Source organism: Astyanax mexicanus, chromosome 15 (genome assembly GCF_023375975.1).
Source record: "Astyanax mexicanus isolate ESR-SI-001 chromosome 15, AstMex3_surface, whole genome shotgun sequence".
In the NCBI taxonomy this organism is placed as follows: Eukaryota; Metazoa; Chordata; class Actinopteri; order Characiformes; family Acestrorhamphidae; genus Astyanax; species Astyanax mexicanus.
In genome coordinates, this window is record NC_064422.1 from 38,296,472 (window position 1) to 38,311,614 (window position 15,143).

The window sequence follows — 15,143 nt, forward strand, 5'->3', positions numbered from 1 at the left end:
AAACTGTATGTGTGAACTAGAGCTGGACAATATATCAATAGTTTATCGTACCATGATACATTTTCTTATGGTATCATCATTAAGCATATTGAGGATATCATAAGTACTTAATAACCACCAACCCAACTGTACTATGAACCACAACCTCACTGTACTGTGCATGAAAGAGCATGTTAAAGGCAGAATAGCAGAATCTGCCACTTCTGATGCATTTTATCTGTGTCAAAATACAATAAATATTGTTAATCATAGAATATTTAAATAGTAATTGTGATTCTGTCATCTACCACCTTTCTTTTCAGAGCTCTGCTAAAATAAAAATTACTTAAAATGTTCCATACCAAGAACCTATATCATGGAAAAACACACTCTGATAGCGCATTCATGCTCGTGGTAGATTTATACTTTTAATTGCGCTGTTAAAATATGGAAATATATGCCGCCTCAGCATGGGCACCTGACTCGCTCACTCGCTCACTCAATGCAGAAAATGTCATGTTCTTTGTTCACGCCAGCTGTGTTAAAAAGAGGGTGAAAACCCTAAAACCCTCAGCTGTACAGAAACACTTTACTTTTAACTTTGACAAGAAAGTGCTGCTTGCCAAAAATACCATTAAATACTTGTCAACCACAGCGGCACATATTTAAAAATCACCCGAATCCTCTAGGTAGTTTTTTAAAAGTTTGACAGTGTAAAGAACTGGCACCAAACTGGTTAGCAAACGTAGCTAAGCTAATGTGTGTTTTTCAATCAACATAAAGAAGCTGCTTTTAGGTTCCACTGCCATTAGGTTCAGGCTGCTTTAACACACTGCTTTAAAACACTGAATTATATGTTTATAATTTAGATATTCTGAAGTCCCACTGGGTTCCATTTTAGGGTTTGTAAAGCTGACGCAAACTGTCTGTAGTTTCAATGTAGTTATTAGAGAAAAAACCGAAGTGGAGGCCTCATATTTTAAGAAGCAACTTCTACCCCAAATCAATTGAAACAGTATAGAAAATACAAATAAATGAAATGTTAAAAAATAAAATGTTTTCCTCTGGCATTAACTTGATTGTAGACAGTATAAACCAAAAATATTTTCTGCTTCATCTGCTCAACTATATTTCATTCCATTCCTGCATTTCAGAACTGCAACACTTTCCAAAAAACATGAAATATATTGAGTTCATACTGCAATCAAATAAAAGTCAAAGTAAACTTACTATATAAGCTATAATGTAACTTTTCCTGATTTGGTTAATTTATACATAAATTAACCTATTCAACCTGCCATAGCCAGACATAAAAGAGCTCATAATTTTACAGATACAGTAACAATAACAGCCCGTCTACTGCATCTAATTTGATTTTAAGGGAGAGAGAAATTAGGACATGTGCCTGCAGAAATACACTATGATGGTTTTGGAACATAGAGCCACAAAATGATATATGTGGATATCAAGGAAATAACAGTTGGTTTACTTTTAAACCACATATGTGTTTATTTTATGGTTTTACCGCAAAGGGTGTAACATACATGTTTTATGTCTACATCTATAATAGCGTAATACAAAAATGATGCAGGCTACAGTTTGTACAATATGAATATTTTCTCAGAAGCAATACTTGTTGCAAAATTGAACATGCGCTTTTTTGAAAGCTTGGCCATTCAATCTTCCTTTAAGACTCTATGGCCGCTACTCAATACAGAGTACACAAGTTTGCACTCCTATACTTGGCAAGTACAGACTTAGTAAGTTCGGCTTGCGAGTGTATAGGACTTTTATTCTGTAATTGCAACAACTACGTACATGATGAAATCACCCTCGCAAAGTGTTCCGAAAACGTAGGAGCACACAGAGCCAGTTTTTTTAACATATAAACCCACATATCTTAAGTTTAAACCACTACGTTCTTGCCTAAAAATAACTTTAACCTTTGTAAAGCAAGAATTCAACCTTCACTGTCATCACTTTCTTTGCGTTGGGTTCATAATAAAAATAAGATAATACATGTAGCAAATGCTAACCGAAATAATCAGGGTCAGCGCTAGGGGGTGGTACAAAATATCAATATTGCGATATATTGTACTGTTTTCATTTGCGATTGGTAAAAAATGTATATGTTTCTGTGAAACATCCTGGTATTTACTTATTTTGGCATATTTTATCTTCCTTAGTATCACAGATGCCATGAAATATCATAGAGAATTGTCTTGCAATACAAAAAACAACTGTGAGATGTCCTGTGATGGACCTAAATGCAGGTGATCTGTCTGTACATTCTCAATCAGCTTGCTCCATCTGTCTCTGCACACTCTTTCAATTACAGAGGCTCTTTCTTGTACAGGCAAACACATCCGCACGCCCTTTCTGTTGAATTATGTGGTTGATGCTCTTATCCCGAGCAGATAATAAATAGTCTTTTGTTCCGGTGGCAAACAGAAAGCACAGATGCAGTAAAGTGCCCCAAACGCAACATGACAGACAGTGTAATTCGACATACAGCGAGCCAGTTATCAATTCATTTTTGCCTCGCTGCCCTGTTCAAGATTGAAACACAACTCTGACCAATTGAGGCTCCTAACACAGTGCACCTGCCCCCACATGTAGCCTGATTCTGCACGCTCTTCTTTCTCTTTCTCTCTCACTTTCTTTCTCTCTCTCTCTTTATACCTCACCTGTCACCTGGCTCGCTCCTGCTCGAGGAGCCTCGCGCAACAAAATAAATAAAAAAATACGTGTCTCGCCGCCTTTAACTCAAGTGGACAGCAACTCCTGGGGGAGCCGCCAAGGCTTCAGCTGTCGTTTTTCTCCCTCCTTTTCAAACACAGTGATTTGGGAGGGAAAATATTGTGTCTGTGAAGGAGGGAGGCAGCCTGGGAGGCAGTGGGTATGCAGCCATGCGTGGCCTCATCCTTCCTCTGCTGTAAAACTCATTTTCAATGCGGGCAGAGGTATGAGGCAGTCGATAAATATTGATTAAAGAATACAGACACTAGTCAAAGCCCCTCGTTTGAAAGAAGACATTGCCCGTGCGAAGCAAAAGCTGCTTGTCCCCCTGGACAAACCAGGCTGGTGGGTTTCAATTTAAATGCTGCTGTGTTTGCAGTTTTATTGCAACTCCCAGGACAATTCTCAAACCTGTATCCAATTCCCAGCCTCTATTTTAAATTGTTTTAAATCACTATTTGAGATTATAAGATTGCTTTTTAGAACTGCATATAATCCTACCTATTTGTTAGTGTATGTGCATTGATATAATACTATAATTTGGCTATAATACTATTATAGCCAAATACATGACTATAAACAATAAAGATATGTTTTTGTTTTGAAAAATGTGACAAATGTTAGCACATGTGCAACAATACAATTGCATGGTTGCATGTAAAATCATTGCAATTAAGGTAATAAAAAAAAACTGCTGAATTCAGTCAGAAGAAGCCCGTTGTCTTCTTGCTCATTAGGGTTTAATCTTCTAGACATGTGTCTTTTTTACACAGCTGTATTCTATAATGTCCCACTTCTGTGCTAGGATTGGCTAATAGACTTAGGCTAAGTACGTCATTCTCTTAAATTAATAGTCTATATATATATATATATGTATATATATATATATATATATATATACATATATATATATATAACAAAATATGGCAGTTTTCAAGATGGCAGCCACGTTCTGGACTTAATCTAAACTATAGCCCCTCTTCACCCATTTCACCATATGCAGTCATTTCATTCAATTTTGTTTCCTTTTCTTTACCTCTGAAATAAAAAGGTGTAAAGGTGTCCTGTGACTTTTGACTAACACACACAGTATTAGTCAAAAGTTGAGCACACCTTTTCTATGCTGTATTTTTACATTATTTTCTACACTGTAGATTAATATTAAATCCAACATGAAAACAATTAAGATATACATATGTAGTAGACAATAATTTTTTTGTTGTTGTTGTTTATAATTAGTATTTCTAGTTATATATGTTCTAGAGTAATACACAACATCTCACAGCTGGCTAGCATAGCCTTAGGTGGGACCACACCTGGGACCACATTCACATGTATGAAAGGCTATTTCCAACCCTTAATATATATATATTTTTTAAATACAGTGCATATTTTTCCCATTGTTAGGATGCTAAGATATTATTTTGAATGTTGAAACAACACTTGATGTTAAATAGTTGTGCAAATATTGACATTTTGGACATTTTGACATTTATTAACTTTTCAAAACAAACACAAAATAAACATTAATGTTGAAATGCCAGCTGGTTACATTCACATGTATTAAACGCTTTTTCCGCCATATACTTCCCATTGTTAAGATGCTAGCGAAGTTATTATTTTGAGGTAAATGTTTAAATAACAACTTTAGTTAGTATCTTAAAATAGTGACAACACCTCAAAACAAGGACTTAGTATTCCTAAATAATGAATTAGAGCTAGTATATCAAAAATAATGGTAAGGTAATTAATTTAATGATGGGAAAATAAACGAAAAGAGACATTCATTCAACGTTAGTTACCAAAAAAGTAAAAAAGACCACACAATAAACAGCTAGCTTAAAGTTAGCTAATGCTAACGTTAGCTGTCTAACCTAGGTAGCATTAGGTTAACTAATTTATTAAGGGTTGAATGTACATCGTTGAAACAAAGTTGCCATATTCTCGCTTTTCATAATCAACACCAAATTACACGCTGATTCAACCATAACATCAACATTGATTTAACGTTGATTCAACGTTGAAATGTCAGCTGGGAAATGTTAATAACGAATTATTATCCAAAGAAAATTACTACGCAATTCACGTACGCTGATAATTAAAAAAAAGTATCTACAAAAACATTCATAGACGTTTATTAAGTGAAAAATACACCAAATTAACGAGAAAAGTGAATTAAACGGTTGCGAGGACGTCTGTTAGACTCTTCCTCACTGTAACGGTTTTTAACGGTCGTTTTTTTATTTGAATCGTTTGTTAAGTTTAAATTTAAACACTCAGCCAGCCAAACTGAACCCAGATCAGTTACCTGCTGTTAATTTAATAGCAAAAAGCAGCGCGAGAGTAATAATGAAGGAAAAATGCCAACTCACGTCTCTGAAACGGTTCCAGTGCTTTATCTTGCGGCTGTACTGGGATATGGTGGCCAGCCATTGCTCGTCTTCCATGAAATTGCCCGCATTCCCTGCCTCTTTCCCGCTCCTGCCGTCCGCCTCCGCCGAGCAGCCGGCCAGGGTTAGCGCAAGGAGCTGAAGGCACAGCAGAGTCCTCATCTCGGCCATCGGTGCGGTGATGTGCGGTCTGAACACCAGTCTTTCCCGTAGCGCGGTCTACTGTGTTTCTGAGGGACCCCGGATCGCTCGCGCAGAGGTAAGGAGAGTGATGATAATGCGATCTCTCTGGCTGTACAGCACGAGCGAGGCAGTGGCAAGGAGGTGTGGGCACGCGCGCGCGTGCCGTATGTGTGAGTGTGCGCGTGAGAGCGCGTGCGTGTGTGTCCAACTCAAGAAAATGAATGTGAGGAGGTCAGTTTGTGTAACTACAGTTCTCTCACCCACTCTGATAAAGAAGGATTTTTTTTATCTCCATCATCTAAGTTACACTGCCTGGCCAAAAAAAAAAAGTCTCCACCTGGATTTAAGTAAGTAAATGATGTGGGGTTGATGCTGCAGTTGGTCTGCAGGTCTAGGTTCAGCAACAGTATGTGCTGAAAGAATGAAGATCAGCTGACTACTTAAATATACTGAATGATCAGGTTATTCCATTAATGGATTGTTATCATAGTCCAAGATGACAATGTTTAATTTGCCCTTATATATGTCTCTCATGCCATACTGAACCAGAACGTCTCTGCACAAACTTATCCAAAAAATAGCCATTGCTCACATTGTGTTTGTGAGCTCCCCTAGAACCAGGGAGCATAAGATATCATTTTCACATATGGCTTGTTCACCACAGAGTCCAGACCTTAACCTCATTGAGAATCTTTGGGATGTGCTGGAGAAGGCTTTGCGCAGCGGTCAGACTCTACCATCATTAATACAAGATTTTGATTGAAATAAATCTTGTAACATTGCAGAAGCTTATTGAAACAATGCCACAGTGAATGCGTGTTACAATCAAAGCTAAAGGCGGTCATCAGTTGACGTTAAGAAGTTTGCTGAAGTCCATACTCTAGAAGAATCACTCAAATTTGGCAATCATTAGAAAAGCATATTAGCCACCTGGAAATTCAAGATGGTTATGTGAAAGAAAGGTTCTCAATTAAGATCTGGGCAATAAATTATGTGTAAAGTGGCATGACAAATTTATCAGTGCCCAAAAAATCCAATATGCTGGCTATGTGCACAACTACACTGTTATGTGTGTTAATAGAATTATTATTGTGTACCCTTTTATCGCCACATTACTAGTCTTGCAGTTTTTGAGATGGCAACAACGTTTTAACTCCATATTGTTTAGTCTGATGGTGTAATGCAAGCTTGTATACAGATTTTTAATCAGATGCTTGTTTTTTATACAAACTTTTTTCATTCTATTTTTTCCCCATTAAGAATGGATAAAGAGCAAAAGTGCAAGCCCATCTACTGTACTTATGTTTGACCGAGTCACACCAGATACACTTTTTCGGGGCAAATCCCAGAAACTTATATTTAGACACGAAGATCATTAAAAGTTAATCAGACACAACGTAAAGAAAAGTAAAGTAAAGAAATGTACACAACAAAGACACAGACAATGTATCATGATAATATTGTATTGTGAGATGCAAAGTGATTCCCACCCTTTATTAGGTTGTGTAACTACTAATTATTATTCTGGTAGTCAGCTTATCTGACGATTATTTTTAATATTAACCAATTAGGCAACAATCATTTCTGCAACACCCTCTGTCTCTGGTTCCTTTGGGCACGGCTCCTGTTCCTTTTGACTAAAATTAAGAAATATATTGGCCATATTTTGGCCATAACATCCAGCCCTAGTATGCAACAATCTATTCACATAGGCTGCAGAATGATCAATCATTCATATATAATATGTTCAAAAGTTTTCAGACACCTGTTCATTCTATATCAAAGGTAATAATTGAGAGTGTGTTCTGTTATCTGCTACAGTAACAGCTACTATTTTGGGAAGGCTTTGCACTAGATGTTGGAACATTGTGTGCAACTGGCCACCAATTCAATTAACAATGTTATCTGGTTAAATGTAGGTCATGACCCCATGTGACCTGAATTCAATGTCAGAAAAGGGCCTAGTTATAACATCTATCTGATGTAGAATAGTGACGTCAGCTTACGTTTATGCTTTGTTGTGTCTTAATGTTATGTGGTAATGTTAGGTAACCAAAATCCAAAATCACATTCCAGTGTAGCTGTGAGGTATGGTGTCCAAAACGTCTGCTAAACCTTTTTGTTAGACAATGATACTGTATATTGTTGGTTTTACACAGTATTAACCTGAAATTAACATTTGTCTTATATTGGAATTTGATGTCAACCCAATGCTGTGTATGTGTCACTTTGGTGACAAATTGCGCCTAAAATTCAATGTATGTCTGACATTAAGGGTTGGTCTCCCACATAGGGACTAAGCCAAGCATTAGACTATATTTTACTTTAATGGAAAATTTCCATTTAACATTCTGACTGGTTCAAGACTAGGATCTCTGTCTTTGAAACTGCCCCTAAGTGTCTAATGTTTAACTGATGTCAAATGGACTTTCTGTGCCTTCTGAAAGGTTCTGAAAACACACCCACTGCAAGGGGGCTTTTTATGCCTCTAACATTTAATTTTTACTATATTTATTAATAAAATAATTATTATTAGACAGAGCAAGCTTACCCTCATATTTGGCCAAACCAGAAGGTATGTTAATGAGCACACAATACAGTGTACACAAGCTGAACTGAGTAATTACATGTCAAAAAATCTATTGGCAAAAACTAGACAAAATATCTAAAAATTAAAGCGTGCATGCCTATGTTAAATATAAAAAAAGATATGACAATGGAGTCAGCAATTTTTTCTTAAACTTAAACTTAATTTTTTCACATCCTTGAAGTGAGTAAGTAAAATCTGAGTAGTTCAGATTGCTTAAAATTTTATATAAGCATATAAGAATTTGGATAAAAGCATATAAGCAAAATAATCTTAAACTCATAATGTTTGGGGAAACTTTTTATCAAAGAAAAAATAAGATTTGAAATGAGATAATTTCATTTTCTAAGATTTTTTTTTTGTAGTGAATGAGGGGTGTCTAAATACGTTTGGACATCTAGCGTAAGGTACAATCTCTAATGTTTTGTTCAAGCTTCCACCAACCCACACACGCCACTGTAGTTACGCAGCTTGAGCTACCAGGTTTAGTCTATTTTTAGTGACGTATGCCAGAGCATATCCGGGAGATTAGGCTAATGTGTGAGGAGCTTGAGCATATGAAGCCTCAGCGCTTGGCTCCCATAATCCAGATTATACTGTCACATCCTCTTTCCTAATGTATAAATGTGTGTGTGTGTACTAGGGATGCCTGTGCATAAATCAGGCATGAGCACCAACAGTCCAGTAGCCTAAGGAATCCCTGTAAGGTCTTACAGACACTGTAGCAGAAGGTAATCTGAAAGGAAGGCTAAATCAGTGCTAGCATATCCTTCTTTTTTATAGATCCATGATCAATATGGAGCCTATACGATAAATTTACATTTAAACTCTAGAGGCGGATTTTTCAGGCTCTAATTAAGCCGTGGGCTAAATTGCACTGTCAGCATTCTCTGCTGAAAATCCTGGCAGTCTAGGAAAGTGCTATCCAGTCTCAGCTCAGTAAGGTCAGTAATGCCACAGGTTTGTGTTTCAGAAAAAACGATTTATTGCTTAATCAGTCTAGTCTGTGTTTCATGGGGATGAAAGTCTTGGCTTGAGAAAGACCAATGGGTAGGCCATTGAACTGGAATTAATCTACACCTTTTAAAAAAGGTTTTTTTCCACAGCCTTTTTTTTATTTCCAATGCAGTATATGGGATGCTTGAAATACTCAAATCTAAGTTATTTGCCTAGTTCAATACTTCATACTTCACTTAGTGTTTTGTATACAGTATAACAATACACTGTGTTTATTTTTTAAAGAAATGGTTTTAAATTAAACTGAAAAAATCAATGGCACGCTTCCATTGCATGGTACCTACATTACTCGATTCTACTCACTGGTACCAGTTCATTGGTATCACTTAAACAATAATACACGAGGTGGAGTGCTACAATGTGTCATATTGGCACTGCTATTACACGTTATAGCACGAACCTTGAGTGTTTTATTGTGATTTTACCACAGTTCCATTATCACTGTTTATTGAAAGATTTTGAGTTAAAGAGGATTAAAAAATAGAATCTGTTTGTTTATAAAATAGTTCCATTGCTGCTCTGTTTGTAGCTGTGCTGTTTGGCTTATAAACGCTGCATCGTTGCTAGGTTACCTGTATGTGGCGGAGTAATACATGGAAAGCTTCGGTTACAGTGCATTACCTGCACTCAGGGAACGCCTCTCAGCCAATCACATTGCAGGGTCTGAATTAACTGTGGTATAATGAACAATAAGGGTCACAAATAGCCACACATTATTAAGACATGATTAAGCATTATCTATAGACAAGGACAAATTATAATTTCATAATATCTTAACTAGTGTCAGTTAAGGAATAGTTGAGACATTTCGATGTAAGTGCTATTGATTGACGCAGTCACTACATCATATTCAGATGACACAATATCAGAAGGGGTTATTAATCAGATAGTCTTTACCTTTTAGTTTTATTATACTGTTTTTATTTTACTCTTTTTTATTCAAATTAGTCATATTACTTTGTGTTAATTTGTGTTAATAATCTTTTAATTTTGAATTATGCTCCACTTATGCTTTTATGTTAATTCATTTTCCCTTCTTAATTAAATAAAAAATATTTTTGTATGTTTTTAATGTTTTAATCATTTATGCTTATTGATAGTGTGTTTATGTAGTTTGTCATTTTAGTTTAACCTGATTACATTTTATTTTCTTTTTTAATCAGCCCTTTAAGTTGTAAAAGCTTGACTGTATTTAAAAATAAGGATTGCCCTAAGGATTGACTAAAATTGCCCTAAGGATTGACTAAAACTGAAAGGTTATTGATTGGATTGATTGATTCTTTGTTAATTCTTTGTGATTTACCGCATTGTGCAAAATTCAGTATTCTCTTTAGCCAATCAGTACTCTAGCAGGCTGGAACCAAAAGTACGCAGGTACTGAAATAATACCCAGTTCTAGGAAAAGCGGCAAAATAAATGGTACTGTAGCTAAATACCCATGGTGAGAGAACAAAACTCACAGTATTAAAGCTACTGACTTACAATAATGATAAATAACTAATCTAAAACCTAGATTTGTAAAAAAAAATGGTGATCTGCAGATAAAGGCCATAATAACACATTAAAGCTTTTAGCCCTGGGAGAGATGTTTCAACTGAAAGATGTAATTCATATTTGAGAAACTACATAAATACTTGAGATAGGCAGTTATTAATTTTACAGGTTAACAGTGTCTCTACAGTCATTAATCGCTTGATGAATGTGGCTTTTGATTACAAATGAACCCTACATGAAACAAGCCTAATCAATAATCATCTGCATATCTATTGCGTCATTAAGACTGTCAAACAATACAAAATATATTTCCTTTCAGGATCACTGACAGCTAATCAGCAAACGTTTTGCAAACATTCATTAGGATATAGTAATGATACTTTCAAATCCATATATACTGAGACATAATCATAAAGCATTGACTGAAAAGGTTATATATCTAAAAATGCCAAAGTTAATTAAAACATTACTGTATGAAATAAAGCAAAGGAAAGCAAACATCAGAAGATTCCTGTGTGAAACGTGCATTGTCTTAGCTGCAGGGTACCGGCACAGACGTACAAAAGAAGATGCCGCTTTAAATGTTGAATGAATAATTCATATAAAGGATGAAATAATCAGTTGAAGCACAGCTGCCTGTATTATGTACATAAAGCCAGAACCACCTGCTCATATCTTTGTTGCAGGTTTTCTGAACACCAGCCTAGAACTGGCTGGCTCCTAGTTTTGCAGCCTACTGAAATTTAGGTTGTGTTGTTTTGCAAAAGCACCCTTTGGTGTCCTTCATTTGTTACATACAGTATATACAGGCAGAATGTATAGCATACCTATAAAAGTAAGGTACTGAGATACACAGATACACTGCTGTGCTGGCACAGGCATTCATTTGGGCAGACACTGCTTACAATACCCAGTAAATTTTCCAGTGCTGAATCAACTCCATTAGAGTTACATTTATTGCACTCTGTGCAAGCTGCATTGTGATGCTCATTGCTATCTTACACCCAGTTAATAGTCTATTTTTATGCCTTGCACCTGTGCCTATGTTTAAATAGCAACAGAGCTCATGTATATTACTACGCTGATGGGAGTGGTGGTCTGGAAGGGAGGTGTGTTAAGGTAAATTTCTGGCGTATTGCTATCTTGGCAATGAAAAACAAGTGCACAACTGACTGATCAGAACCCTGATAGGAGCAGTCAACAGTCAGATGTTCATTACTATTTTGGCAAAGCAGGATTATTGCATGTGTATGCACCCTCAATGCACGTATACCTCAGCTTGTACACACTCACACAGAGACACACAGCTGTGCACAAACCCAAGTTTTACATTAACAATAAAGAGAATAGAAAATTAAATAACATTGATGTTCCCGCAAATTACCTGCTCACGCACCTTCTCAGGTCAGTTTCCTCTGAGGAGCACAGAAGCCTGGCTCTTAAAGATGGTAGAAAAAATGGTAAGTGACACACAGTGGTGCACTTTTGACAACTCACGAATATATTGATAAAATAGAGCCCTAAAAGTGTTGATTTTACACTGGCAAATGTATTTATTGGTGTCAGATTCAGAAGAATTTAACAATGAATATTCTTTTCCGCAGGTTTACCCTATTCATTTGATTAGCACACATATTATTAGTAATGAAGCAGTAACTTTAGTAAGTCAAATTATAAAAAAAAATACAAATTATTAATATTAATTGCCACATATTGATAAGGTACAATATAGTCCAAACTATACAATATATCAATAGATTTTCCCACCCCTAGTACTTTATGGCATCTGGCCAAAAGGATAAAAATGCCACCAAACTTGACGTGCCACCAAATTGATTGCTATTACTCGCTGCTTTCCAGTTTTTTATAGAACTTGCTACAAATTTGCTTTTGTTCCACCAAGACAAAGAAATTTTAAGCCAGGCAAAGGAATATTTAAGCATCCAGATCATTCTTTGAGTCATTTTCATCTAAGCCTGTTTCCTTTACTAAAGAACCCTTGAAGAACCCTTAGTTCAAAGCATTGTATAGTTCAAATCATTGTATAGAATTTTAATAGCCCAACATTTTTGACATTTGACATTTTTATTTGCATTTGAAGTCTTAAAATATTTATACAACTGCAGCTGTGTAGATGTAAAGGACCGCAGCTCTTGTGAATGGGGCTTGAATGAACATGTATAAGAGGAGTAATTGATGGTGAAGGGTTGTGGGAGAGGAGCAGTACAGAGTCAATGTGTCTGAGGAGAATAAGCCTGTGGCTTTAACACTGTGGCGTACGCCAGCTTACTGAGTGGGCTGAGCGCAGCACAGACTGCATTAAAGATACAGCTGCGTCGCCTCTTCATCACACAATAAAGCAGTTACGTTGTCTACATGCATTATCTGTCTGAATGTGCGTTTTTGAGCTGATGTCCCCTTCAGCATTTTTATAGTGGGAAGGCATTCATAATATAGTCATAAACTATCACTCCTTTTCAAGCAGTAAAGTAAAGGGTAATGCACGGCTGCAGCATTATAAGACGCAGGCATAACTTTTAGCAGGACAGCAGAGAAGGTTATGAATAAAATATGAGTTGGTCGTGCTCTCTTCTCCTGTTTATATTCCTCCCGGTCTCTCTGACAGCTGTCACTCATGAGAGCTGAAGCAGGACGCTGTGCGAGGTCAGCAACGGCCAGTCGCTGACAGCAGCTCGTACCCCCATCAGCTTCAGCTGCCTGCAGAACTGTCAGCACAGGGAAGACCAGCAGAACACTTGTTCTGGAATCTTCTGGAAACGTCCAGACCATTAACAAAGCAATCTAACACATACAGCTCTAAAAAAAAAAAAAAATGAGACCACTTAAAAATTATAAGTTTCTTTGATTTTACCAAATTGAAAACCTCTGGAATATAATCAAGAGGAAGAAGGATGATCACAAGCCATCAAACCAAAATGAACTGCTTGAATTTTTGCACCAGGAGAGGCATAACATTCTCCAAAAGCATTGTGTAAGACTGGTGGAGGAAAACATGCCTAGATGCATGAAAATGGTGATTAAAACCAGGGTTATTCCACCAAATATTGATTTCTGAACTCTTAAAACTTCATGAATGTTTTCTTTGCATTATTTGAGGTCTGAAAGCTCTGTATCTTTTTTTGTTATTTCAGCAATTTCTCATTTTCTGCAAATACTAATTTTGTCAATATGGGCAGTGTGCCAAGACCTGCTGGAAAATGAAATCCGCATCTCCATAAAAGTTGTCAGCAGAGGGACGCATGAAGTGCTGTAAGATTTTGCAGAAAAAACAGTGCACTAACTACAGTGGATCAACACCAGCAGATGACATGTCTCTCCATACTATCACTGATTGTGGAAACTTTACACTAGACCTCAAGCAGCTTGGACTGTGTCTTTCTCCACTCTTCCTCCAGACTCTGGTCCCTTAATTTCCAAATGAAATGCAAAATTTAATGATGATCAGTGATGGTTGACCAAAAATTAGAAATAGATCATTCTGTGTGTGATGCATCTATATAATACATTAATTTCACTTTTTGAACTAAGTAACTAAAATAAATTAGATTCTAGATGATATTCTAATTTATTGAGATGCACTAGTACACATTAGTCAGCCTTAATTAGCTGATTTAGCTAGCTTGTAATTTTGCATCTGATGGGAAGAGTTACTATGCATCTGCTTGGGTATGTAAATATCCAGAGCTCAGCCCAGATAATTATAGGATTTCTTTAACAGAGTTTTTTTCCTGTATCCTGTATAATATGTAGTTATTTTTCATTAATTGAATGGATACACAAACTAACAGTGTGCAGGAATTCAGCTACAATACTTATTGATTATAAACAACTGGAAGACCAGAAGGAATATGCTGCTTTTAACATAAAATTAAAGACAAACTCATTAAAAACATTAAACAAACACTGCTAGCTTTCATTATGGACACAGCTCAGAGTACAGAAGACAGATAAGAACACATCTCAGACAGAGTGCTGGGAAATTAGATTAAATTAAATGACATTACATTAGATTACAAGTTAGTCACGCCTCCCTTATCTCTCGCCAAGCAGCCACTCCTCCAGCTCCCTGAGCTCTGAGCTGTGATGTTTGCCAGGCTGGATCTCTGTCTCAGGAGAAGAGTCAACCTGAGAGGCTCTTCCTCTGATCTCACCGACAGTCACATGACCACACTAAAGCTCCACCAGCTGCACCAGCAGACCTGATGAGGTCCTTTCCAGTACTCAACACTATTTCTATACATTACTGCAGGTATTGATTAACTTATTTAAATGGCTTTAGCCCACATCTACATTTACTGTGCTTGTGCTGATCTCTGCAGTTCTATGTGGTCACACTGTGCACAAAATACCAAAGTGCCAATAGATCAATAGCTGTAGAGACATATAAAAAAGTGGAATTCAGGTATAAACATAGAATACACACGTGAATACACAGAATTAGAAAGATTTAAAAATTAAAAGATTAATTGGTCTAGTGTTGTAAGAGACATACAGTATTTACAGAATCGGTTACAGATTGATGGTTATTACAGGGAGCTTACAGATTACTTTTTAGCTAAAATTTAGTTTTAGCTAAAATTCATTTTGTCAGCTAAAATTCATTTTGTCAGCTAAAATTCAATTGAATTGTACAGTTTAAAATAATTTTGATTTACAAATTGTTCAGTTATTATTATTGTTACTATTATTATTATTAATTCTCTTTTTTTCTATGTATTATTTTTTTTTCTTTT

The 15,143-nt window shown here is 36.3% G+C and overlaps 1 protein-coding gene across 1 annotated transcript in view; it reads right to left on the reverse strand.

The window, feature by feature from the left end:
* LOC103022871 (SPARC (osteonectin), cwcv and kazal like domains proteoglycan 2) overlaps positions 1 to 5,462 on the reverse strand; it is a 69,163-nt gene extending 63,701 nt beyond the window's left edge. Inside the window, exon 1 of the mRNA XM_007250128.4 lies at positions 5,091 to 5,462. Coding sequence (XP_007250190.2) covers positions 5,091 to 5,279 — 189 coding nt within the window. The 5' untranslated portion in view covers positions 5,280 to 5,462. The remainder of the gene's footprint in view (positions 1 to 5,090) is intronic.
* Between the last annotated feature and the right edge of the window lie 9,681 nt (positions 5,463 to 15,143).